Source organism: Brassica napus, chromosome A3 (assembly GCF_020379485.1).
Source record: "Brassica napus cultivar Da-Ae chromosome A3, Da-Ae, whole genome shotgun sequence".
NCBI lineage: Eukaryota > Viridiplantae > Streptophyta > Magnoliopsida > Brassicales > Brassicaceae > Brassica > Brassica napus.
The window spans coordinates 25,511,993-25,538,416 of NC_063436.1; the positions used below are offsets into that span (position 1 = coordinate 25,511,993).

At 36.3% G+C, this 26,424-nt stretch overlaps 4 protein-coding genes across 5 annotated transcripts; 1 reads left to right on the forward strand and 3 right to left on the reverse strand.

Annotated features, from left to right (window-relative positions):
• Positions 1 to 200: 200 nt before the first annotated feature.
• Positions 201 to 10,546, reverse strand: LOC111214417 (separase). Of its 2 annotated transcripts, none has more exons than XM_048762764.1 (27): positions 9,699 to 10,546; positions 9,449 to 9,629; positions 9,270 to 9,377; positions 8,986 to 9,120; positions 8,433 to 8,902; positions 8,004 to 8,109; positions 7,772 to 7,897; positions 7,317 to 7,604; positions 7,136 to 7,252; positions 6,726 to 6,947; positions 6,531 to 6,641; positions 6,315 to 6,449; positions 5,851 to 6,219; positions 5,674 to 5,763; positions 5,286 to 5,549; positions 5,086 to 5,209; positions 4,248 to 4,982; positions 3,657 to 3,888; positions 3,380 to 3,491; positions 3,070 to 3,267; positions 2,928 to 2,983; positions 2,613 to 2,842; positions 2,295 to 2,538; positions 1,655 to 2,066; positions 1,301 to 1,540; positions 1,121 to 1,208; positions 201 to 1,007 (listed from the first exon to the last, which is right to left on the reverse strand). In XM_048762764.1, the coding sequence occupies exons 1-27, from the start codon at positions 10,271 to 10,273 to the stop codon at positions 433 to 435; spliced, it is 6,543 nt and encodes a 2,180-aa protein (XP_048618721.1). In that variant the 5' UTR covers positions 10,274 to 10,546; the 3' UTR covers positions 201 to 432. The 2 variants fall into 2 exon arrangements, with proteins under 2 accessions (XP_048618721.1, XP_048618724.1); XM_048762767.1 differs by having other exon boundaries at positions 3,380 to 3,482; positions 9,699 to 10,545.
• Positions 10,547 to 14,120: 3,574 nt separating this feature from the next.
• On the forward strand, positions 14,121 to 19,195 carry BNAC07G37770D. The gene is made up of 16 exons (XM_013882139.3): positions 14,121 to 14,369; positions 14,492 to 14,830; positions 14,997 to 15,222; positions 15,309 to 15,527; positions 15,598 to 15,713; positions 15,786 to 15,884; positions 15,972 to 16,059; positions 16,162 to 16,391; positions 16,469 to 16,653; positions 16,742 to 16,941; positions 17,034 to 17,372; positions 17,472 to 17,573; positions 17,856 to 18,153; positions 18,233 to 18,381; positions 18,445 to 18,729; positions 18,836 to 19,195. The coding sequence occupies exons 2-16, from the start codon at positions 14,532 to 14,534 to the stop codon at positions 19,022 to 19,024; spliced, it is 3,024 nt and encodes a 1,007-aa protein (XP_013737593.3). The 5' UTR covers positions 14,121 to 14,369; positions 14,492 to 14,531; the 3' UTR covers positions 19,025 to 19,195.
• On the reverse strand, positions 19,165 to 21,975 carry LOC111214124 (UDP-galactose/UDP-glucose transporter 2). The gene is made up of 7 exons (XM_022716288.2): positions 21,419 to 21,975; positions 20,974 to 21,002; positions 20,680 to 20,881; positions 20,370 to 20,612; positions 20,186 to 20,287; positions 19,607 to 19,714; positions 19,165 to 19,530 (listed from the first exon to the last, which is right to left on the reverse strand). The coding sequence occupies exons 1-7, from the start codon at positions 21,542 to 21,544 to the stop codon at positions 19,300 to 19,302; spliced, it is 1,041 nt and encodes a 346-aa protein (XP_022572009.2). The 5' UTR covers positions 21,545 to 21,975; the 3' UTR covers positions 19,165 to 19,299.
• Positions 21,976 to 23,884: 1,909 nt separating this feature from the next.
• On the reverse strand, positions 23,885 to 25,954 carry LOC125607204. The gene has a single exon (XM_048777063.1). The coding sequence runs from the start codon at positions 25,952 to 25,954 to the stop codon at positions 23,885 to 23,887; it is 2,070 nt and encodes a 689-aa protein (XP_048633020.1).
• Between the last annotated feature and the right edge of the window lie 470 nt (positions 25,955 to 26,424).

Below are 26,424 nucleotides of genomic sequence, written 5' to 3' on the forward strand. Positions count from 1 at the left end.
AAATAAAAACATTAAAGATTCAAAGGACTATTTTATAAATAAAAAAAAGTTCAACTCCAAAATGGAGTAATAGCTAGGATTACTCCATTACTCCATTTTGGAGTTGAAAATAGAGTGGAGTTGGAGAAGATTTTACTCCATAATGAAGTTTGGAGTTGAAAATGGAGTAGGGTTGGAGATGCCCTTAGGAATAAGTGTAGTTTTCCAAAAAGAATATAAAGTGGTATAAATTTCAAAATAAAATCTCTTATGAAAGTATTTTTCTAAATTTTCCCTTATATAAAACATGTGATTAGGGATAAAACATTTTTACAATATAAATAAAAAGAAAAAGAGAGATGGATCTCTTATTCTCTAGTCTCCTTTTTTTTCTCGTGTTAAAATCTCTGATTTACTTGGCTCATACCCGTAAGTATCCCTCAAAATTAAAGTCTAACAAGAAGATGAAGAAGGAAGAAGAGCTTCAATTCCTTTCTTCCTTATGATACCAGTTGGTACACCATAACAGACCGGCGCAGCCCCAATCAAGTATGGCAACGTACACACTTCTCTAGCCGCACCTATGAATGATCCGATTTTGCGTCCATGATTATGATTACACTCCATCTTCCCTGACCCATCAGCACTCGATTGTGCTGGCTTGTTACGCGAAGATGGTTTTCTCGTCCTCTTGGTGGTGTTTCCTTTTAGATTCATGGCTGCAAGTTCGTTAGTTAATGACTCACACTGGCTGCAACCACCTTCTGAAGAAAATGGGGAAGGAGAATCTGATCTCTCTCTCAACCAAGCTTCCAACAGCGCTTTCCCAAACCGATCAATGTCTCGGTCTGTTACGTCCCACAGATTCGCCACAATGGCTGGAGATCCAGCTAAGAGATATGAGAGTGGTATGCCTTGTGGGATGTAGCAGCCTTTTAACCATAGCGAACCACTACTGCATCCCATTAGAAAAGTTGCACAACAGTTTTCTAGCTTCTCTATTTCCCGACTAGATAGATATTGTGATCCTGCGAGTATCAGATACAGTAGTAGTAGATGTAATTAGAAAACGAATCTCAAAGTAAACGAGCATTGCACCAAAGACAGGTTTAACGTTTAAACAGCTTAAGGACAGTCATACCACTTCCATGACCGAAATATAGAAATAGATCATGGCTTTTTAATGCTTCTGTCAGCTCTTCCGCACTTGGTACCGATCCAGCTTTCCCCTGAAAGTATACGCAATGATGGAAGTTTGAAAATTTTAGCATCAAGAAAAAGGTTTACTGCGAGTAATGCTGGGCTCTATATTATATGTTACCTCAAAGTTTTGATCCCTGAACCAACTCTCGAATTCGACTTGTGTCTCGCTGAGATCACCACCCGGATTCAGCAAGTAGAACGAATCTAGCGGATCAATAAGAGGGAAGGAAGCAGCTTGAGATCTTGCTGGCTCTCCTTGGAGACTGCGCTTCTTTAGCACAGCAAATATGCTACCTACAGAAGGCATTCGGTACACCTCCTGTTTCCTTAGTATCGGAATATTCTCCCAAGGAAGCATCTAATAAAATATCAGAACACAGTTTTAGGTAAGAAGGTCTGTGAAAGCAAGGGACAAAAAGGACACTCTTATTTGCTATGGGACTGACAGTAATAAAGGATATAATTGACTAACCTGAACTTCGGGATCTAAAACAAGAATGATAGGTTCTCTATTGTCACAACCGTCATGTTGCTCTAGTTTGGTCGCTGCTTCACGTATCAGCTGTAAAGCCAATCCATGCCTACTTTCAGAAGTATTAGCTGCAGCAGTAGGAGTTCTACAGCTATCTTCTTCATAAAGATATCCCCCTCTACCTACATAGCAACCATTACTCAAAGAAAGCTGAGCAACGCATGCTTCTCCTTCAAAATTTTCAATCCCGCCTCCAAGAAGAATCTTTAAAAGCATCTCGTTTACTTCCATTTTGCACTTGGACTTGAGATCTTTTACCAGTTTTTTCTGTACTGAGTCGGGCAATTTGAAGTTTGACAAGTCTCCAAGAAGCAGACATCTCCAGGGACCGAGCCAGGAAGCTTCTAGATTCCTAGAACAAAAGAGTGGTTACCGAATGTTTTTAACAAAATTGTAGACTCGAGCCTAGTTGTGGATTAAGAAGATGGATAAAAAAAACGGTCCTGTATATGCCATAGTTTAAAATCTTAACAAGAAGAGAATAAAATGTAAAAACAATTTTGGGCGTGACAAGATTCTGCAAAATGTCAAGATATATGAAAAGGATTTGATCAGTCTTTCTGAAAGAGAGCCGTCATACCTTAGGAATTTTTTAAGATGATGATCAAGTGTTTTTCTCTTTTTCCACCATGAATTTCTATGCTCTCTCGTGTCTTCTACAGGAGATCCAGATGATATGTGGCTTTCCTCCAATATTGATTTAAATGCTGGAGCTACATCGTCAACCACGGTGGAACCCCATGGACAAAGCCAGCGCCTCTCCAAATTCTTAACTTGAGTCGCTTCCGTAGAACTAATAGTTGCACTGTCGTCGTCTGACATGTCTAGTGGTTCAACGAGATCATGAGTACAAAGAGGAAAACCTTATTGATCAACCAGTAGGCAGTTTATAATTTACCTTCTAGAACCGAATCTACCGGCAAAAGCGTGGCAATCGGTTGGCTTTTCAAGGTGAGGCGTGATACGAGAACCCAGGCACAAACGGGGGAACGAATTTGCATTAGCTCCTGTAACAATTCATTCAAAGCGCCTCCAAGCAAACTAATACAGATGATTGTGGAGCTTGGAAGATTGCTGAAGAATTCTTTAGCAAATTGAACAAGATCTTGAGTACGCTCAGGAGCAAGCCTACAGTTGCGAGTAAGACAAAAATAGAGTAAGCCAACAGGAAATTAATAGCATGCCTGGTTGCTTAAGTGAACTCATGTCATACCTGGGTAAGTCCAACTCCTCAGGAACCATGCAACTCGAGCAAGTAGCCTCAGTACACTGAAAATACAAGCTGTCAGATAAGAGAAGCAACACGTACTTCCAATTGTCAAGCTGAAGATACCTATCCAGCCTCTTTCTCTTACCTCTTTATCTGAGAGGCACTGTGGTTTGTGTCCTCGGCTCAAATTCGAAATGAATTGGTAACTAATATGGGTACCAAGCGAGGCTTGATGGAAGTATGAGACCCAGTGACTTGTAGACAGCTCCTTTCCATCACATACGATTGAGAACTCATCACTTGAGGAAGAAAGCATGTATACAGAAGCAAGCAATCTTGAAACCTGTGGGGGGGGGGGGGGGGGGGGGGGGGGGGGGAGGTTTATACCAGACAATAATTAAGACTGAAACAGAGCCATCAAAGAAAGGTTACCATAGAATAAGCTGAGCATTTACCTTTTGAAAGACTATTGGAACCTCTCTGCTGAGTATAAATGCTAATGTCAACCATGACACCAGTTTTGGGAAAGGAATATGAGACAGATCACAGCAAATAAACCTGTTAAAACTAACAATCAAGAGGGTAAGGAGGATGATAGGTACATAATTCTAAAGGGTATATTTGATCAATTCAACGTATGACTTCTCTCGTGGCATAAATTTAGCATCAGAAAGAACAAAGCTTAAGCATGGCAAAATTGAGAAGAGTACAACCAAAAGATGTCACACATACCTGCTCTCCCTGCAGTGGTAATTGCGCAAACTCAACCAGCATAAGTTGTATAGTATTATTGCCCTATCAATAGCAAATACATCCATTGTGGCTTCTTGGCCAATAAATTCCAGCAACTCACTGACAGAAGGTTGGTTGTGGCTGGACCGGTTACTTTTAAATAAAACAGAGATACTATGCAGTAGTGCTTCATAAGCTAGATGAACTCTACCAGAATCCGCCAAACATTTTCCTGAATTGGAAAACGAGATTATAATGATGCTTAGTGAATGAAATGTGTATATATCACGTATCTTTCGTCAGAGTAGCAGACATATTTTCATGTATATACAAGAGAACGGCCAGAAAACAAAAAGAACACACGGAAAGGGAGAATAAGATCAAACTAAATTTGGCTCAAAACTCACTCAAGGTTTCCAAGACCCTTTACTCTTTTTTTAATCAGCAATTGATGAATTTAATGCTAACTGAATTTCAGTTCTCGTCTACCCTATCAAGCTATTAGATTGTAATCAGTAGGAACATGTCAAAAAGACAACTTCATATGCATGAATTCACGTTTGCATGAGCAGATGAGGTATTAGAGCGTACCGAGGTTAACAAGTATTGAAGATGCAAGCCTCCTATGGCAGAGTTCCCATTTCAAACTTACCAAACTGTTGAGAGACCCAGATTCCATTACGTCTATAGATAGACATTGCGTACATTTTCCTTTGTAGCAAATGCAAAAGCCATGGACTGTGTTTTCTGTGTCCAACAACACCCTTTCACCACCAGAACAATCAGATACATTTGAAACAACTTCAGGCACACAGTTTTGGCATTGCTCTTTACGTGACTGACGCATTGAACGAGTCAATCTTGAAGTTGGCTCAGATATCAAATCATGGTCCTTTGACACGCAAGTTTGGGAAGCTTTAGCTCTCCGTCCCCTCCTGGGGCCTTTGCTTTCAGTTGGCTCTTTATTTACACTGAGTTTTGTTTTTCTTGATTTATATCCTAAAACTTCCCCTCCATTTTTGTCAATCGCTGTTCCATCAGCAATGTCTTCTCCATCAGATCTAATGCAGCTTTTCCATCCTGAGCAACAGATTTTTCCAAGGGCAGCACTAAACAAGCTTTCAGCATGCAAGAATCCATCTGTCTGGGAAATTCTATCCATTTGTATTCGAGATATATCTCCAAGCTGCTTATCCAGTGTAACTTCTAACTTGAGTTTGCACTTTACGCATGAAAATTCTCGCTGATTAGTAACTAATATCTCTTTTCCATTTTGGATTTCCTTTTCTGCCAGATCCAGACTCTGCTTTTTGAGGTAAAAATTTCCTTGCATGATTTAACAAAATATATCAAGTGGCTTATTAACAAAAGGAATAAAGAGAGTAGTTTCATACTTAAAGCAGAAGAAAATAAGAGAGTAGTTTCATACCTAAAGCAGAAGAAAATGCAACTACAAAAGGGAATAGACTTTGCGAGCATGAAATGGCTTTCCCCCATGACAGAAGGGATTCTGCCTCCAACCCATTCCCTATCAGCTCATTAACAATTCCAACCTGCACATTTGGCACCAAATTGAGAAACAGAGAAGTGATGTAACCCCGTTAAAACAGGTCTGAGCAGAAACAGAACCTGAAGGGTGCTTTCCAAATAACATTGGAGTACATTCCAACGACTTAAGTAGCAGTGATTAATGTCCCAGGAAAAATTCCCACATGGCCAAAAGTCAGTTGCTAACGATCTGTACACTTCGAAATCTGTTATGCTATAACTCCGTATCTCTGATATTTTTCCTGCGTCATTGTATTTTTCGAACTGCTTCTCAGCTGTATACTTAAATTTCTCTTGAAATAAAAGAGTTCGTATTCTGTAGGCTTCTTTTGCATATAAAAGAGCCTGTAAAGAAAACACATTACCATTAAGTGCATGCAACAATGACTGGCAATAATTCACAACAAAAACATCGTGGAAGTTTTGTAAAATACTTATAACAAACGTATAACAAATTTAACAAAATTACCTCAGAAAGCTTGCCAAACGATATGAGCCTTTCAGAGAGATCATAATAAAGATATGCAGCTGTGAAAGATGATTGACCAGAAAGTGAGGCCTGAAATGACATTCATTAGCAAAATCTAATATCACCATAAATAATATTTGGCGAGAAAAAGCTATGCAAATAAGTTAAATGTCTTACACTTGAAACGAGTTCTGAAGCTGCATCTGTGATATCATCTATTGTGATATCTGAATGAAAGGGACCTTTATCCTTTTTGGAGCTTCGTAGGAAATCATTTTGTAAATCATGGAAGTTCTGCTGGAACCCAATTAGCCTCGCTTTTGAATCTTTCAGGCAATCTATCCAGAAGTCAATGCACGTAGATTTGTCACCCCAATTCTCTGATAAGCTCAGGATAAACGCATCACTTATTGGAGAAGGGCATAGGGCATGACTTAGCCTTCTACTTTCCCACATCATTCCAAGGCAGACCTCCAATTTGACATGCTTCCGTTTGAATAATCTGAAAATCAGCTGGTATATATGATGATGGAGCTCCGTACATCCCTGGGAATAGTATCAAGCGCCAGATAAAATGAAGCACGCACTATAAAGTATGCCACTAAAAACTGTAGTCCGACTAGAAAATAGGAAAAAGATACCTTCACTGACATCAAATCGAACATATTATACAGTAATGGAACTATGTTTTCTGTTGGTAGACTGTCCTCACTATCATCTAGGCCAGGAATCCTCAGCCAGAGATTTAGCGAAGTACTAATATCTTGAAAGACTTTCTGCGCGAAAGAGACGAGGCAAAATCTTTCAGTGAAAGATCAACTATTAACAATTAGAGGCTATGTCATACGCATTTGCACCTTCGAGTTTGGTTCAGCTTCCTCGGTACAAAAAGCTCTCAAGCAATACGCAATAGGTAACTGGTAAGAAGATGACGCTCCCTCTTTATTTGTCCCATGATGTACCTCACTCTGCTTTCATACACAAAATAACTTGGTCACGAAATATATTATTTAATTAGTGAGCTGCTAATTCTGATGTAGTGAGAGGTATACCAATATAGAGATTGCTTCTGACAGGAAACGAATGCAGTCAGCTAGATGTTCAGTTCCAGATGCCCTTGTTATTCTTGCTTTCCATACTAAGATTCTTGCTCTCTCTACATGCATATCCTCTGTGACATAAACATTCTTCAAGAGGATATCTGCTATTTCGATTCGCGTTTGTTGACCTAGTTTCGAGCTCAAAGAGAACATTTCATCATAGGCCAGAAGCTCCTACAAGCATTTATAAAGAAGAAAAAATACAAATTAAAAAGTATACCAGTATCATTTTCACCAATTTTACAGATACGTAAAGTATATCCATCGATATAAGACAAAGGTAGAAAAAACGGGATTTATAGTAGCTTAGGACAAGTACAAACTTTACCCAACCAATAGCTAAAAGGTTATTAGGATCCAACCTGCTGTAGGATTTTTCCGATAGCTCGATTTGACTTTTTCTTGGAAGATGATAGCAATGAGTACAAAGTTGTACAAGAATCAACCACATCCAAATTCGTGTGACATCCCCGTTCTATCTGTTGATAGCACACATTAAGATATATATATATATATAAGAAAGATAAGTCATTAAACATATACCTTAACCCACTGTTTCACAATTGCCGCAGGACCTGGTAGCCTTCTCATCAGATGTTCAGCCGAAAGCCAATTTTCCAGAATGTGCACCATAGTCTGTCTAATCTTGCATCTACTACATTGCTGGAGTACATCCAAGTAGAATGCAGACCTATTACATGTTTCACCCACAAAATCCATAATGGCATCTTCTGACAGCTCAGATGAACTAGATTGATTTACAAATATCTGACAATCTAGTTCAACACATCTCCATGATGCCTTCGAGCACAGCTTGAGCGCCTCACAAGCCTGCAAGGTAGAACAATTACTCTATAAAATGTACTAAGAAAACGAGTAAGAAGAATATATTATACAGATGAATAAGTCCACACAAATAAAGCAGGAGCAGATTTTCATCCGGTCTTCATACTTTTTGCATAGAAAATATATAAGAAGTCAAAAAGCATGTACTCCACCTTTTTTAGCTCCTTATTTCTGTACAGAACGACACCAACATTGTATAGCGACGCTAATATATACTTGAGTTCTTGAGATCCGATCCATGGACTAGCAATTACATTCTCAACTAGATGGACGCTGATCTGAAAAAGAACATGTTGGATCACTAAATTAGGTATACGATGACATGCTGTAACTTGAACAAGATATGTTTCATAGATTTGTATGCACTGCACATGAAAACCAAACCTCCATTTCTTGCTGGATTCTCAACGAGACAATGAAAGCAGCCATAGCCACGTTTAACAAAGCTTTGTTATTGTCAGTTTCGCTACCTCCCTTTTCAGATGTGCATCTAAGAAATGGCCAAAGAGGAGGTGAGAAAAGCATTCAGCCCACATACAAAGATTTCACATAACAACTAAATAGCTTCCAGTTTCTAAGTGCATTGAAGATTTAAACGCCATCTTAACTGCCAACTATTTGCATATTAACATGATAAAAATAAAGAGAAAAAAGTACTGCATGAATCAACAACTTAAAAGACGTAACTTCTAAAATTCCTTAAAATATATTGGAGTTATTTCCACCATTGACAAGCAAAACAATCTTCTCGAAGAGCACGATCCTGACTAAATGCAACAGAACTTAGCGTAGGAGAGAGAATGATCACCTTACCTCTGAAGGAAGAGACGACCATCACAAAACTGGAGAAAGGCATCATGAATAGTAGACAAATGAGCAGAAGCGCAGGACATTCCCGTTTCCAACACAATTTTTCTTTTCACTGAGTTTATCAAGGTCGCAAGCGGTTGGCACAAGAACTTCAAGGCATCTACATATTGTAGCCACCAATTCTTCATGTTTATGCCTGAACAGCTATCATCTGTTTTACTGATGTACCTTTTATGTCCACCAACCAATGATAAATCAGTCTGATTGCCCAAATCAGTCTGATTGCCCAAATCAGTCTGATCCACCATACCGAGTAAGGAAACTAAATTTTGCCATCTAGTCTCGTCATCGAGCAGGGCTTGAATCTTCCAATCATCAGTTGTATCTTTAACCTTGCTTTCTCTGGAATCGTAAACCATGATGGACAGCCCAGACGAATAAAGTCTAAGAATCAGATAAAGTTGTGGTAACGCCTGCCAAGCAGTAAGTTTACAAATTAAGTCCCTGAATATATTGAGGGAGGTTTACATCCCATTGCCCAGGAGAGTAAACGTACCTCGGAGAAATTCGCTGCTAACTCATTTAACTTCTTCGAAACTTGAATACAGTTCATGTCTCCTGCTGATTGAAATTTGTGAGCGCAATAAGCGACAAGCACAACAAAATCTTCAATATCATCGTTAGATTCAACCTGAAAAATAAAGGAGCAGTGTTATAAGACACTGCAAGTTTGCGGTAGAGCGTCATCTGAGGAGCTATCAGAAACCTAAAGTCACCCAGTCCAGTTACTCGATGCACAGGGTGATAGATAAGTATGATGCAAATCTTTTATGTACATACCTTGAACTGGCAAGTTAAGCTACGCAACACAGACACTGAAATATCAATGGCCATTGACATTCTTCTATCCTTAAATCCGCACAAAACAGAAATCACATCACGGGCAAACTGGAAACGGGAAATGGATTAGATGACAGCAGCTAAAAGAAAAAGCAGGAGCAACAAGGGAAGACACCAACCTTGAAAATCCGATCTTTTGCCAACGCAAACTTATAGTGTTCCTTCACAGTCGCATCGCAAAAGGAACGCACTAAACCCCCATCAAAACGCTCAGCTTCTCTAACAAGAGAAAGAGCACATTTACCAAGATTCGTCACGAGCACTCTATGCAACTTCTCATACGCCTTAGCATCTAAAACCCTGCACAATAACAAAAACCTCAGCCTATGCTATAATCAAAGAAAAAAAAAGAGTTAATCCCACACTGACCTGAACCAATCTCTAACCTCCTCGACCATAAGAAGCACCGTTCTAAACGGCTCATCATCTACCTGCTTACACATCGCCACACCCTTAAAGACAGCCGCCACAGCCTCAACCAAAACCATCGCAAGCTCCGCCTCTCCTTCCTTAACCTCCGGCAACAACTTCGACCCAGCCTCACCGCCTCTAAGCTTCTCCAAAACCTTAAACGCCTGAGCAATCACACTCTCGTGAAACCCCCAAGCATCGAGACAGTAAATCATCCGCAATCTCTGGAACTGAAGAGTGTGCGGCTTGCAGGCTAACTGAGCGGAGAAGGACTCCAAGCAATCCAAACAAAGCTCGTACGCGCGGAAGAGATCCCCGGCCGATTCGCGAGATTGGGGATTGGCGGTGGCAGAGAGGCGTTTGGGGAAGAGGGAGATCGATTTGTTGAGGAACGGGAGGAACTGCTTGCCGAGGGAACGGGAGGAAGGTTGTGGAGAGGTGAAAGGGCGGAGGTAATCGGAGAAGGAGGTGAAGATAGCGTCGGAGGATTCGATGAGAGAGAGGAGACGGTGGTGGTCATCGGAGGAGGACATTGTTTGTTTTCGAATTATTTGTTTTTGTTGGGAGTTTCCCGCTGCGCTTTCTAGGTCTTCTTCCTTTATGCGCTTCACTATACAGTTGACTGATCTGTAAAAGGGATGGGAGATGCTCTCTCTCTCTCTCTCTCTGAGTATCGAACCTGGGTTTCTTGAGGATATTGTTCTTTCGTTTTGGGCCTTGATTTGATATTAAAAGCCCATTATATCAGCTGATATTTGATAGTAGCCCAATTCTAATCAAGTAGGTTTAGATTGTAAAGAACTCGGAATCAAAGATTCTGGAATCTAATAAAATTGGTGGTGGAGCAGCGGAGATTCCTTTCTTCTATTTATTTACTAGGGATTAACCCGGGCTACGCCCGGGATTTTTACTTTTTTCTAATTTAAGTTGTTAAATTATTTATATTTAGGCTATGAAATATATTTATATAAATGTTAAGAATGCATGCCATACTTTAAATTTATTTTTAAATTTTAGCATGTTAAATTAACATATTTTTTACTATTTAAATATTTTTTTGTAATTTTGTTGGCTATCTAGTTATCATATTTAGCAAAACTATCTGTTGAGTGTTGGAATAAATGTTTTAGATATTTAATTAAACTCCAGAGTATTTTCGGATCGACCACATGCTCAACAATCGATCGATCCGTAAAAAGATGGTTGATCTCCTTGGCTAGGTAAGTATAATTTTAGCAAAAATATCTTTGATTTTCAAATATTAAGTATATAACTATTCTTTGAATATATTTTTTTTGAATTGTATTTTTTGATTAAAATATTGTATTATAATGTTTATGTAAAAATGTGATGTTTGAATTGTGATGTTCGTATACTTAACCTAGATGATATTGATGTTTAACATTATTGTTTTCTGGAAATAGAAAATAATGATATATCAAAACGTATCTAATACTTGTTAAATGATAGTATAATGTAAATTACATCCATTATTTGAAAATAACCATTTGTTGTTTTTATTTATTTATTTTAATCAGAAATTATTTTTATTTAAAAACATTATTCATATATAATATAATAGTTTAAGTTTGGAAGATTAATCTATATATATAAATTATGTATATTGTTTTTAAAAAAATTAAGATATTATATATAGAGTAACTGGATAAAAGCTGAATTTCTTATCTTCAAAATCAAATATTTATATTTTTATCTTCATGTTATACTTACCAATCCATCATTGATATTTATAACTCAGTATGTTTTTAAAAAAACTTAGTTTTAAGTAATAAACGAATTTAATAAATTAATTTCATCACCTATAATGGTCTGTAAACTATATTTGAAAACTCTCTAAAATTATATTTTAAGCATAATATTACTATTATTTAATTTAAGTTATTTTAAGCATAATATATGCTAAACCAACTTAAATTATATTTACAATAGGACCATCCTAAACCGGTTAATAAACCAAAAATAATACTAAACCAACATGAACCAATACCTGATTCGGCGAGGAAGGAAGTGTTTCGGGATAAACGCTTGAATGGTTATTAACTGTAATGGTTTGATCATGAAAGAGTTAGTATGAATATTAACAATAAAATTATGGATTAGATTAATTTAAATTTGTAAGAATACTTTTATGTCTATGAAAAGCAATTCAATTCCCATTAATAAGTTTGGCTTTTGGAAGTTGCGGGTTTTCCAACAATGAATCCACCTAACAAAAAGTTCGTTGTTATAAAAAATCTCCTTCAAAGTCATTAAATGTTTTTGGGACGGCGAGAATTGATGGTGGAACCATTTTTTTGCTCGAGTGCTTTGAAGTTTTCCTTGATTGTGTGAGGTTGATGTTGATGGGATAATCAGTTTTATAGGAACTTTCTTGATGTAAAACTATACATTTTTTTTGTTTAATGTGGTATTTCCATTTTTATATAATTTACTACCATTTTAAGATAGATGTACATTTTAAGATAGATGTTTAAATCTTAATATACTTTTTTCATTTTTTTAAATGTTTATTTCCATTTCTTATATTTTTACTTACGTAATATCTATATTTTATATTTTAAAATAGATATTTAAATCTTAATGTACTTTTTCCATTTTTTTTAATTGTGTATTTACTTATATTATATATTTTACATTTTAAGATAGATGTTTAATGTTTAATGAACTTTTTCCATTTTCTTAAAAAATTGTGCATTTACTTATTATTATATATATAATTCATATATTATATATTTACATTATTTACTTATTATTTATTTTTCTGTATATGTATTTCTATTTCCTGTACTTTTTATTTACTTAATATCTCTATTTTACATTTTAAGATAGATGTTTAAATGTTAATTTACGTTTCCATTTTTTTTAAATTGTATATTTCTATTTGTTATACTTTCTATTTACGTAATATCTATATTTTAAATTTTAAGATATATTTTTAAATCTTAATGTAATTTTCCATTTTTTAAATTGGGTATTTACCTATATTATATATTTACTTATTAATTATTTTTATTTATATTGTGTATTTCTATTTCTTATACTTTCTATTTACTAATAATTTTATATTTTAAGATAGATTTACATTTTTAGATAGATGTTTAAATACTAATGTACTTTTTCCATTTTTTTAAATTGTGTATTTCCTTTTCTTATACTTTCTATTTGCGTAATATCTATATTTTACATTTTAAGATAGATGTTTAAATCTTAATATATTTTTTCCATTGTTTTTAAGTTGTGTATTTCTTTTTCTTATACTTTCTATTTACTTAATATCTATATTTTACATTTTAAGATAGATGTTTAATATTTAATGTATTCTTTCTATTTTTTTTTAAATTGTGCATTTACTTATTATTGTATATATAATTCGTATATTTATATATTTATAATATATACTTATTATTTATTTTTCTATATATTGAGTATTTCTCTTTCTTATACTTTATATTTAGTTAATATATATATTTTATATTTTAAGATAGATGTTTAAGTTTTAATGTATTTTTCCATTTTTAATGTAAAACGACAATGTTTAATAGAAGAATTTTGACAAATAGTCAAATAGTTATATTTATGTTTTTTTTCTTTTTTTATAAAATGGTAATGTTACATTATGGAGATAAGCCATTTTTTTAGTGAAAAATGGTAATCTTACATATGTTTAATGTAGATCCATTTTTTTATGTTGTATGTTTACATATTATTGTTATTTTTAAATGTAAAATGGTAATTTTACATATGTTTAATGTAGTATTTCCATTTTTTATGTCGTATGTTTACATATTATTTATTATTTTCAAAATTATATATAATGTTTTTTTACAAAATAGCAATGTTACATTATGGAGATAAGCCATCTTTTTTTAGTGAAAAATTGTAATCTTACATATGTTTAATGTAGTTTTTCCATTTTTTATGTTGTATGTTTACATATTATTTTTTAAAAATAAAAATGTAAAATGGTAATCTTACATATGTTTAATGTAGTATTTCTATTTTTTATGTTGTATGTTTACATATATATATTATTTTCGAAATTATATATAATGTTTTTGTTTTTTTTATAAAACGGTAATGTTACATTATGGAGATAAGCCGTTTTTTTAAGTGAAAAATGGTAATCTTACATATGTTTAATGTAGTTTTTTCATTTTTTATGTTGTATGTTTAGATATTATTTATAATTTTTGAAAATTAGTAAAACTATATTTTATGCCACGTGTCATCTTTCGGAAGTAGTTTTTTTTTTGCTGATGTGGACGCTCTATGGAGCTTCAAAAGGTCCCTTTTATTAGTAGAGATTTTTTTTTAATAATTTTTTTCTTATATTTAAAAATTCTGAAGAAAATGGTGCCTGAGAGAATCAGTCCAGGTACCTCATCTCTCTCCGGGGAAATTGGTACCTTTACAGACAACCACAGATTATTTTAAACTTTTTTAAAATGAAATAATTTTTTTTGTTTGAAACACAAATGAAAGCTTGATTCACCACAACAACATCAACGATACTCTTTCTCTAAATCCGATCCTAAGAGAATGTATCAAGAGAATGTCGAGGGTTACAGTTTGATCAATGAGGCAGCGTTCGCGTGATTCCTATTGAAGGTATATAGTTTATGCTATAACGTTAATATTGTTTTTGATCCCATTCATTACCAATGTCTTCTTACTCACAAGATTCTCTCTGCTGAAGTTATTATCCTAACCATTCTTTACCTTCTTTCAAGATTTGGAGCCTTTCTCGCGAGTTCTAAGGAGTATCAAGCTATGAGCTCTGATAAACACTCTGCTCGTTTCCTAAATAAACTTAAAATGGAGAGGGTCAGGACAATGCTAACACACACTTACCCTTATCCTCATGAACATTCACGACATGCTATGATTGCTGTCATCATGGGTTGCCTGTTCTTTATTTCTTCGGATAACATGCACACCCTCGTTGAAAAACTTGACAATAATTTCAAATGGTGGTCAATGTATGCTTGCTTGCTTGGTTTTTTCTATTTCTTCTCATCTCCGTTCTTAGGAAAGACTATTCAACCAAGCTACTCAACCTTTAGTCGTTGGTGAGGATTATCCCTTCTTCAATAAAGTGTATATGAATTTATTTATTTTTTCTTACTCAGCATATGAATTTCTTTTTATTTTTTGGTAAAAGTATATGATTTTAAAAAAAATTCTTTTGTAATGTTTTTTTTTTTTTTTGCAACTTTCTTTTGTAATGTTGTGTAGGCATGTTGCTTGGATTTTAGTAGCAGCATTGTACCATCTCCCAAGTTTTCAGTCAATGGGTTTGGATTTGAGGATGAACTTGTCCTTGTTTCTAACTATTTACACATCATCCGTAGTCTTCCTTTTTGTCTTCCACATCGTTTTTATTGGGTTTTGGCATCTCGGTCTTGTTTCTCGTGTCGCTAGAAGACGCCCTGCGATCTTAACAATTCTTCAAAACTGCGCTGTAACTACACAATCTCCAAACCTTGTACAATAAAAAAATCACTTGCTTGGTAACATTAATTTTGAAGGAAAAGTCCCATTGTGCAGGTTCTAAGCATAGCGTGCTGTATATTCTACAGCCATTGTGGTAATCGTGCTATCCTGAGGCAAACACCACTTGAAAGAAGGCGTTCTAGCAACAGTACTTGGCTTACTAAACTCGTTCAGATTGATGAGCTTAAAGACCAAGTCTGCTCATCATGGTTTGCTCCTGTTGGATCTGCTAGTGATTATCCGCTTTTGTCCAAATGGGTCATTTATGGGGAGGTCTGTCTTCTTTTTATAATTATTTTAAACTTGTTGCGTCTGTTCTAATCATATCTTTTTCTAGTTGCAGTTAGCATGCAATGGGTCTTGTCCTGTAACATCTGATGAAATTTCTCCTATATACTCGTTGTGGGCAACGTTTATTGGTCTTTATATTGCCAATTATGTAGTGGAGAGGTCAACAGGGTAAGTTGGCAATGTCAGCAACACATACAGAATAATTATTGGTCTTAATGTTAATTTCTATTGTACGGTTAGGTGGGCCCTGGCACACCCTGTGTCTGTCAACAATTACGAGAAGCTTAAGAAGCAGCAAATGAAACCTAATTTCTTAGATATGGTACCTTGGTACTCAGGGTACGTCCAATGTTTTTTTAAGGCATTGTGAATTAATTGAAGTAGGACATTTTAACACTGTCTGATCTGTCTAATTATTTATTTCAGAACTTCAGCTGATTTGTTTAAAACGGTGTTTGACCTCCTCGTATCCGTGACTGTGTTTCTTGGCCGCTTTGACATGCGGATGATGCAGGTACACATATGTTTCTAATGATACGTTATGATCAGGTCCTCTATCTTTCTATTGTATTCCATTTTCTTGTAACCTTCCCTCCATTTATAAATAAATATGTAGGCTGCAATGACCAAAACTTGTGATGGAGAGGAGAGAAAGGAACTATTATATGATCATTTCACTGATATGGATGATTTTTGGTTTGACTTCATGGCGGATACTGGTGATGGTGGGAACTCATCATACTCTGTCGCAAAACTTCTAGCTCAGCCTTTTATCAATGTCCCGCTTGATGATGATCTTGTATCTCTACAAAGGGGTAACGTGTTGCTTATTGGGGGAGATCTTGCGTAAGTTTCATATTCTCTGTCTTTTTGAGCATGTTTAGATGTAACCAAATGGATGTCTTTCTTTGATATATTGTCAGATACCCAAATCCATCAGCGTTTACATATGAAAAACGTCTGTTTTGTCCTTTTGAGTATGCGCTGCAACCTCCCCATTGGTATAAAAACGACTCAATATCTGTTGAGAAGCCTGAGTTACCTGAAGGTGTTTCTGATCTGAAGCATTATGATGGTCCTCAATGCTTTCTTATCCCTGGAAACCATGGTGGGTCCTCACATACTTGCATGCATACTTGGTTTTTATTGGTATTGCTTTTATATATATGTAATAATGTTTTTGTTTTAATTTTTAGACTGGTTCGATGGACTCAATACTTTCATGAGGTATATATGCCATAAAAGTTGGCTTGGTGGCTGGTTAATGCCCCAAAAGAAAAGCTATTTTGCACTGCAGCTACCTAAAGGATGGTGGGTGTTCGGTTTGGATCTCGCGCTTCATGGTGATATTGATGTCTACCAGTTCAATTTCTTTTCTGAATTAGTGAAAGAGAAGGTAGTTATTATTGTTGTTGTCTCCTGTTTGATACTATTTAATATCCAATTTTTTTGCTTTAACAAGAGTTTTTTTTAATCTTTTCATTTTAGGTTGGGAAGGATGATGGAGTGATCATTATCACACATGAACCGAACTGGCTTCTTGATTGGTATTGGAAAGACGATACTGGAAAGAACATGAGACACCTGATATGCGCCTTTTTGAAAGGCAGGTGTAAACTTAGAATGGCAGGAGATTTGCATCATTATATGCGTCATTCTTGTACTCATCAATCAGATGGACCAGCTGCTCATGTCGAACATCTCCTTGTTAATGGTTGTGGTGGGGCTTTCTTGCATCCCACCCATGTGTTTAGCGACTTTTCAAAGTTTTATGATGCTTCCTATGACAGTAAATCTGCTTACCCTTCTTTTAAAGATTCAAGCAGGGTAATTCTTTCTTTTTTTCTTGTTTCTTGGGTCTTTTATATGATTTGCCTATTTTTCTTTAGCATTCTAAAACTTTATATTGTTTGTTGTTCCTGGCAGATTGCTTTGGGAAATATTTTGAAGTTCAGGAAAAAGAACTGGCAATTTGATTTCATTGGTGGCATCATATACTTTGTCTTGGTCTTTTCCTTGTTCCCTCAGGTGCGGTTTTGACCTTTTTAAAACTCCTTTTTTCTCATGAACTGTTTTCTTCTGCCACCGTGCAGCTTGTATTGGGTTATTAAAATTGTAACATCTTCGGTTTGGTCTAAGTTACCAGTGATCGGCTATGCATGTTCTTGTTTGATTGTTGCATGGCTGGTCAAGTCAACTTGTACGTAGACCAGATCGGAGGTGTCACAAAGGTCTTGTCTACTAAAATAGTACACATTATCAACGGCCACTAACACTCATGAGAAGGTATTTATTCTTTGTTGATTTCAGTGTAAGCTAGGCCACATCTTACGAGATGATTCATTTTCTGGCCACTTGGGGAGTTTCTTGGGCACAGTTTGGAGCGCCTTTGTGTACATAACAGAGCAGTCGTATGTGTCTTTCACCGGTGTTGTCATGTTGCTAGTAGCTGCAATTATGTTTGTTCCCTCAAAAATATCTCGGAAGAGACGGATACTAATCGGAGTGCTTCACGTTGCTGCACACCTTACCGCTGCTTTGATTCTTATGTTGCTATTGGAACTCGGCATAGAAACCTGTATTCAGCATAAGCTCCTTGCAACCTCCGGTCAGTTACGAATGTTGTTTTGTATTTGACCCTCGTTACAATGTCATTGACACTAATGGTAACCACAATGTTGTTACAGGGTATCATACATTGTATCAATGGTACAAATCAGTAGAAAATGAACACTTTCCGGACCCCACTGGCCTTCGAGTCCGTATCGAACAGTGGACCTTCGGATTCTATCCAGCTTGCATCAAATATCTTATGTCAGCATTTGATATACCTGAGGTAATGTGTTTTGTCAACTTAGCCTTTTGTTTTAGGACCAAACTTAAGTGTTTAACGTTTTAGGTGATGGCGGTTACACGGACAAACATTTGCCGGGAAGGAATGGAGTCGCTTTCTAGAAGTGGAGCAGCTATATATTATGCTTCTGTCTTTCTCTACTTTTGGGTCTTCTCAACTCCTGTTGTGTCTTTGGTCTTTGGAAGTTACTTATACATCTGCATCAACTGGCTTCACATACACTTTGATGAAGCTTTCTCTTCTCTCCGCATAGCTAATTACAAATCATTCACCCGTTTCCATATCAAATCTGATGGAGACCTTGAAGTCTTCACTCTCGGAGTTGATAAGGTAAGTCTCTGAATTAAAATTGACAAAAAGTAACAAGTTTTGTGATTATGGGATTATTAGCTTGTTGTTCTTTAACAAGAGGAGTATATGTGTTTAATGAGTGCAGGTGCCAAAGGAATGGAAGCTAGACAAAGACTGGGATTCAGAGCCAAGATCGACGGTAAAGATGAGTCATCTCAGAAGGTTTCCAAGCAAATGGTGTGCAACAACATCGCAACAAGATCCTATCAACACTGTAAAAATTGTTGATCATTTTGTTATTAGTAGATCAGATAAAGAAGTTGGAGGATCTTAGTTAGAACCAGTTTTTCAACGATTCTTTTTCTCTCCTAAAATGTAGTATTAGTGTTTTATGCTTATTAATTTAACATATTTATTAATTTATTGAATATTTGATTCATAGAGTTTAATTGTAAAATTATATTTAAATATTTATTTTTGGCAAAAAAAAACAATTTTTTTATTACTCTATTTGCTTTCATCCCCATCTTTTGTGTTTTCTTTTGTCTATAAATCCTTTAAAACTTCTTAAATAAAGTATATATAGATAATAGATACATGGAAACATTATTAAACCAATGACTTCCTCTCTTCTTCCTCTTCTCTACCACCCTCACCTCCGGCGTTCCTAACCGCTGGTCTCGCCGGAATCTTGCTAGGAGGTTTACTATCCATAGGAACCATCTTCAACACTATTCCCATTGCTATCAACAGCAATCCTGACCCGTGCTGCTCAGTCAACGGCTTGGTGAATATCAAATACGACAGCAACAACGTAACTCCTTTCCTCGCCGTTGTTATCTACACACAAAACGTTTTTAAACTTAGAAAACGCATATTCAGTTCACATGTGTAGTAGACAAGATTGGAGACTCACCAAGGCGGTTGTAGCGGCTCCAAAGAGAGCAATGAGGGATAGAACCGAGACTTGACCGATGAATGTGGCCATTGCTTCGAATACAAGCACTCCGTACACATACGGATGCTGCCAAAAACAAAGGCAAAGAAGATATGAATTTTAAAATACATCAATCAACTAATATATGATTAAAGCGTTTAACTGTTAAAATATTACACGATGGTACTTTACTTATGGTTTCAATCTCAATGTACATGACTTCATTATTATTATTCAAGACAACTTGGCTTTTAAAAAAAGGTTGGTAGATTTAGGCACGTCGTCGGTCAATGATTTCATTTCGAATCCGACAAACTTTGACTTCTTTTAATTAAGAGTCTAAACCGAAGAAGCTGACTCTCATTCGAACCATGTACCGAGTCAAAACCTTAACCAAAAACTTTTCAAATCCAATACAAAGTCCTTTCTTTATCACTTTGGATTCAAATGGACTATTACTCATAATGATATGTATAAACCAAAAACTAAAGCGTACTAATTTGGTTGGTTAAGCTTTACGGTTTACCAAAACCGGACAAAACAGAGGATTGTACTTACTTGCCAGCACGCAGTCCAAGCACGGAAAAGCTCTCCGGTTAAGACCATGGGAACAAACAAGAACGGTAATCCAACAACCGTCGAGCAGAAAAGCATCTCCATCTGAAACAAATACTTTACAAGAATCTTAGATGCGAGACAAACCAAAAGGAAACAGGAAGAATAGAGTTGTGCGTTTTCTTGCCTGAGTTGTCTCGGGATTCATTGTGAAAATGGCTTCTTGAAGATTACCCAAGAAAGCATCCATGATCAGTGCACCAGTAATCATCAAAATCCCTATCATACTGAAGTTGGGAGACATTTGTGCGTCTGCTAATGTGAATAGTATCAAACCAAGAACCAACAAGAAGGCTGAAATGTATTCATGGACCGGGTATTTTCTCCTCAGACCGGGTATGAACGCTCCCATTATCATCACAGGCAACACCTGAAACCCATTTGAACAATTCTCTAAACACTTGGCTACTTTAAACTCAATGAGATTGTGAAAGTACCTTGGTGGATTTGAACATGATTTGAGCAGGATAATTGAGATAAGCCAAAGAGCCTTTGGTTAAGCCATGTGATCCCATGAGAACAGCAGAGAGTTTGACATAAGTTCTCATAGGATTCACAATATGCTTTGTGGTGAAGCCTTGAAGGTAGATGAGGAACAAGTAGACAAATCCTTGTATAAACGTGAAGTACCAACCAAAGCTACAAAGAGACAGAGAGAGAACAAATCCAGTTATTATTATTTTTATTTGCTAAAAATCTAAATAGTAGGAGAAATTAAAAGTTGACTTTACCTAAATTGCAGGCGATTATAAACATATTCCTGTAAATATAAAAAAAAGGACACAAATATCAGAAAAATCAAGTCAATAATCACAAGTACAGATCCAACAAATTCTCTAAAGTTTGTTTTTTAACAAGATCACAACTGTTTTTGTGTGATCTCACAATATCTGCAATTTAAGAGGATATTTTTATAGTTTGATTATGAAATACATAAATCAAAAAGCTTTTGCGTGTGTGTTAGGAGAGAGTTTAGTTGGTCATGCAATGAAACATCAAACACTTAGCATGCAAATGATTTTCTTAATGCACCATAATCAGGAGATAATTATGCTGAATTATCTCAAATAAACAAACAAAAATGATCAACGTTATCTATTATAATTCGGGATCCTCGAAATGAATAAAAACCAAAATTAAAAAAAAAAAGATAATTAAATGAATGATGAAAAGAACCTCGCAAACTCCGTTGACGAGGTAACCAAAGAAGAAACCAGAAGTGCAGATGAGAAACTGTTGCCATGTTGGTCGATCAGACAGGGAGATTCCAAACAGAGATCTTGACTGTTCCTCGTTCTTCATCCTTTTCTCCTTCTTTAGAACTGGGAAGAATAATCAACGCTTCTTTTCTTTGAGAAAATTAAAAACAAAAAAGGTCAAAAGAAACCCAGAAAAATAAAGAGTAGAATCACAAGAATTTATGTAAAGTCATTCATAACGGTATAACACTCCTCGAAATAACCAAACCAAACCAAACTCTTTTCTAATTCACTCTTCAAAGTCTCGCTGATCAAACGAGACAGAGAGAGAGAGAGAGAGAGAAATAAATAGAGATGTATTGGGAAATGAGAGAGAGAGAGAGAGAGTAGAGAGGGGTTTTAAAACTGGAGGGTAAACACACATGAAGAAGAAGAAGAGGCAAGGGGTCTGAGACTCGTCGCGTGATTCGCCACTCTGTGACACGTTTTTCTTTTCTCTCTAAGAGACGTTCTTCTTTTCTCTTTTTACGTTTTCATTTGATCTCTTCTTTATTCTTCCGGTTAAACTTTAAAGTTTTTCAAATAAACCACCAAACTTATCTATATTTATCTTTCAATACTTTTCACTTCACACCAGATTAGAATATTTATTATTTAACTACCTTTTGTATCATCCGCGTGACACCTCTCTCATGAATGCTAAATTAAGACAGTATCCCATCACCGGTTCGGTCCGGTTATTGATCTCTTCTTTATTCTTCCGGTTAAACTTTAAAGTTTTCAAATAAACCACCAAACTTGTCTATATTTATCTTTTAATACTTTTAACTTTAGAATATTTAATATATTTTGTATCTTCCGCCTGACACCTCTCTCATGAATGCTGAATTAAGACAGCATCCCATCACCGGTTCGGTTTGGTCCGGTTTATTTATTATTTAATCATGAAAAAAGTTGGATGTGTCTGTGTATAGGTCATTGGATCTTTTCTCTTTTATAGCCGGGTCTGTGAATAGATATACAATCTTATTTGGATTAATTAATTTTTTTTTGTTAAATTGATAATATTAAATGCAATAGGTAAATTATACTTCCTATGTTTCCGAAAAAAAAATTTCTAGAGTATTCACGCATATTAAAAAAATAACTAATTTCTTACCATTGAATTTATTATTTATTTTATTATATATTTTCCAATAAATATCAACCAATAGTATTCAATCAATTCAATATTTTTAACTAATATTATTAAAAATATACAAGTTTTCAAGATTAAATACTAAAAATACTTTAAAATTTTAGAAAATCTATTATTTTGGAACAAAAAAACAAATCTAGAAAATTTTACTTTCAGAAGGAGTAATAGATTAGCTTTTCTACAAATTGACAAGTAGCATATCAAAGTTAATAAGTGCTGAACAAAAATAACATATCAGACATTTAACATTTTACCAAAAAAAAAATATATATATATATATATATATATATATATCAGACATTTGTTAACGTAAATGTAAATGTTTATTTACATTTGTTATGGATAATTTCGGATCTTGAGAATATTCTTACAACAACCTTAACTAGAATCACGCATATGATTTAATCGAATCTCAAGTAAATAAACCGTCTGGCATTTTTTGCACCTTCGTAAAATAAAAGGCGCTATTCGTAAATTATATAACTTGTGGGCGATTTTCGTATTTGATTAAGGAAGTTTAAAAGAAATAATGACTCTATCAATGCTGGCTTATTAGTCAACTTTTCGATTTAAGATAAGTAAGTTATTGTCTCAACTCTCTATAGAGACGCCATTACAGCCTGTCCATTACAATTGTACGACCATTTTTCGTGGTTTTATTCAACTTTTATCGGAAGATTTTTTTTAATGCGTTAGGCCTCACTATAGTAGCTCATTAATCTCACGACTCATGAGTAACGTAAGTCAGTACATGTTTTTACTTTTAACCTTCTATATTCATAAGTATTAACTATTAAGCAACTTAATCTCATGGTGTTTAAAAAAAAACAACTTAATCTCACACATATTTCGTTGACCAGCGTAAGAATCTTAAGCATAGTTAGGAAAATTGTTAGAGAACTTTTATAAAGTAATGAAATCAAATATTGAATAATGAACAAAATGGAGGAACACAAACAAATTGAGTCAACAAAAATATAGTTGCTGTTTTAGAATAATTAGGTGGTACATATTATATGGAATAATTAGCTTTCGCCTTGGAATCACGATCAGCACATATGGTACGTGCCAGATAAAATTAATCTTACAGTAACAACAACAAATATATCACATTTATTTAGAGATATATATATATCTAAACTAAAGCCGTGGTAAAAGCAGATGAATATAAACCCAAATTATGTGAAATTGCACATATGTTTTGAATAGTCTTTTTTTTTTGGTCAAACATGCTTATATTACTACTTAGTTATCAAGGTTTCTTCTCACCACAGAGGGGTTGAGATACAAAGACAAAGCCTCTTTGGCCAGACGATCAGCGATCGTATTAGAGAGCCGAGGAACAAACTTAAAACATATAGAAGAGAAGGAAAGACTCAACACACTGATGTCATGGAGAATTCCTTGCAGAGCGATCACAGAAGAACTTGCTGTGATCATGTTAATCAAGCCCCTTGAATCAGAGAAACAAATGAGGTCTTTGATGTTAAGAGAGATGGCTGCTTTAATTGCTTCCTTGAGTGCCAAAGCTTCCGCAACTAGTGCAGAGGCCACAAAAGGGCAAGCAACAGCTCCTTGTGATCGTGTATCACCCGCAGCATTGGTGAAAGTCCATCCCATGCCACCTGCAGAGGAGGCACCTTTCCACGCTGCATCAGAGTAACAATAGTACACATCACTTGGGTGTTGGGTTTGAATCGCCTTTGAGGCGCAGTCTTTAGACGAACCAGACCGTGGAGAAGCTTGTGCCATTGAATGTTGCCATTCTTTAGCATGCTTAAGCGCTTTTCCTAATACCTCTGTTTCAGAGAAAGACTTGTTTTCAAACACCAGTTGATTACGAGAAGTCCATAAAACCCACATTACCCAAGGATACAATGGGGTAGTCAGTCCTGAAGGCGGTAGATTAACCATTCTTAGGCATTCAGAGAGGATGGTCTCTATCGACTTCGTCGACACTGGACTCGGAACACACATTGCTGGGATTGCTTCCCATACTCTAACCGCAAAAGGACAGAGGAACATAACATGGGCGATGGTTTCCAATTGTCCACAGCGTTTACAAGCTCCATCCACCCGTAAGCCTCTCTTGAGAAGTGACTCACCCACTGCCATCGCATTACTGGATAATTTCCAGAGAAAGCTCTTCAGTTTCGGTGAGCAGTTGACGTTCCACACACAACGGTGCCAGTTGAAATCACTGGCTCTTCCTTCCACATTGAGATTTGCAGTTGCGTATCCCGACTTGGTCGTGTAATTCCCTGTTTTATCAGCTAGCCAAACAAGAGTATCACACATTCCATAGTCACTAGGGACAATGCTCCGAATCTGAGCTTCATAATGGGGTAAGCAGTCTCTAATTTTCTCAATGTTCCACAGTGTGGAGTCAGGTAGCATTAAATCAGAGACGAGCAAGTTGTTTTCTTCCTCGCGTGGTGGGCCTATGGGACACATCTGATGTGTAGTTGATAACCAATTATCACTCCACACTTTAACTGTATTACCATTTCCAATAGCCCATCCCAAGCCTTTCTTTAGGATTTCCCGCCCAGCCAGTATGCCACGCCATCCATGTGAGGCCGAGTTTGGTGCGTGGCAGTCAAGGAAGCTATCATGTCGGCAGTATCTGGTCAACAGAGTTCTTCCGAGCAGAGAGGTGGGATTTTTGAGCAGTCTCCAAGCATGTTTTGCCAATAATGCATCGTTAAACACTTCTATTTCTCTGAAACCGAGGCCGCCCGCGCCTTTGGGAAGAGTAAGCTTATCCCAAGCTACCCAACACATTTTCTTAACCTCTGGTTTCGCATCCCACCAAAAACGCGTAAGAACAGATTGAATCTGTTTACATAAGGATTTTGGGAGCTTAAAGCAAGACATCGCATAGGTAGGCATCACTGCTAGGACAGTCTTAAGCAGCACCATCTTGCCTGCAGTGGAGAGATATCTAGCAGTCCATCCATGTGCTTTCTGTCTGATCCTGTCTACAATCTCTGCAAAAATGTCTCTTTTCCTTCTCCCGAAATGTTCCGGTAAACCCAAGTATTTGCCAATCCCTCCTTCATTGGTAATGTTTAGCTCCTGCTTAACTCTCATTTTTGTCACCAAGTTTGTTTTGGAGGAGAAGGTGACAGCAGACTTGGCTCGATTAATACACTGCCCAGAAGCCGCCTCGTATCTGGTAAGGATTGAAGTGAGTGCTCTGCAGCTGGTCGAGCTCGACTTACCGAAAAACATTGTGTCATCCGCAAATAAGAGGTGATTAATCGGTGGGCAGTTGTGGCCAATCTTCACTCCCGGCAGAGTACCACTTATCATTGCCTGCTGGCACAAGCCCGATAAGACTTCCGTGCAAAGAATGAATAGGTACGGAGACAGCGGGTCTCCCTGTCGGAGTCCTCTCGAGGGAAACACCTGTCCTTGCGGTCCTCCATTAACTAGGAAGAAGAAACACACTCCATAATCCAGTTAACCAGTGTGTCGTGGAAGCCTATCCGCAAAAGGACCGCCTGAAGAAACGACCACTCAATCCTATCATACGCCTTGCTCATATCCGTCTTTACGGCCATAGAGACATGCTTTTTAGCTCCGGAACGGCGTAGGTAATGCAGGATCTCATGAGTTATTAGGACGTTATCCGAGATAGCCCGACCCGGTACAAACGCTGACTGAGAAGGAGAAATGATGGCGTGGAGTAGGGGCTGAATCCTTTTAGTCAGTAGTTTTGCTATAATCTTATAGTGCGTTGTACAGAGAGCAATGGGTCGGTAATCAGACACCTTTTTGGA

Coding starts and splice junctions, on each gene's coding strand:
- LOC111214417 (XM_048762764.1), bottom strand. CDS start 10,273: ATGTCCTCCTCCGATGACCACCACCGTCTCCTCTCTCTCATCGAATCC. Junction 7,605..7,771: donor GAAATAAGGAGCTAAAAAAG/GTGGAGTACATG, acceptor TCTACCTTGCAG/GCTTGTGAGGCGCTCAAGCT. Junction 4,983..5,085: donor TGCATTTTCTTCTGCTTTAG/GTATGAAACTAC, acceptor AAATCATGCAAG/GAAATTTTTACCTCAAAAAG.
- BNAC07G37770D (XM_013882139.3), top strand. CDS start 14,532: ATGAGCTCTGATAAACACTCTGCTCGTTTCCTAAATAAACTTAAAATG. Junction 16,654..16,741: donor TCTTATCCCTGGAAACCATG/GTGGGTCCTCAC, acceptor TTTAATTTTTAG/ACTGGTTCGATGGACTCAAT. Junction 18,154..18,232: donor TAAGCTCCTTGCAACCTCCG/GTCAGTTACGAA, acceptor ATGTTGTTACAG/GGTATCATACATTGTATCAA.
- LOC111214124 (XM_022716288.2), bottom strand. CDS start 21,544: ATGAAGAACGAGGAACAGTCAAGATCTCTGTTTGGAATCTCCCTGTCT. Junction 20,613..20,679: donor TCATGTTCAAATCCACCAAG/GTACTTTCACAA, acceptor AATGGGTTTCAG/GTGTTGCCTGTGATGATAAT. Junction 19,531..19,606: donor GAGCCGCTACAACCGCCTTG/GTGAGTCTCCAA, acceptor TTTTGTGTGTAG/ATAACAACGGCGAGGAAAGG.
- LOC125607204 (XM_048777063.1), bottom strand. CDS start 25,954: ATGATAAGTGGTACTCTGCCGGGAGTGAAGATTGGCCACAACTGCCCA.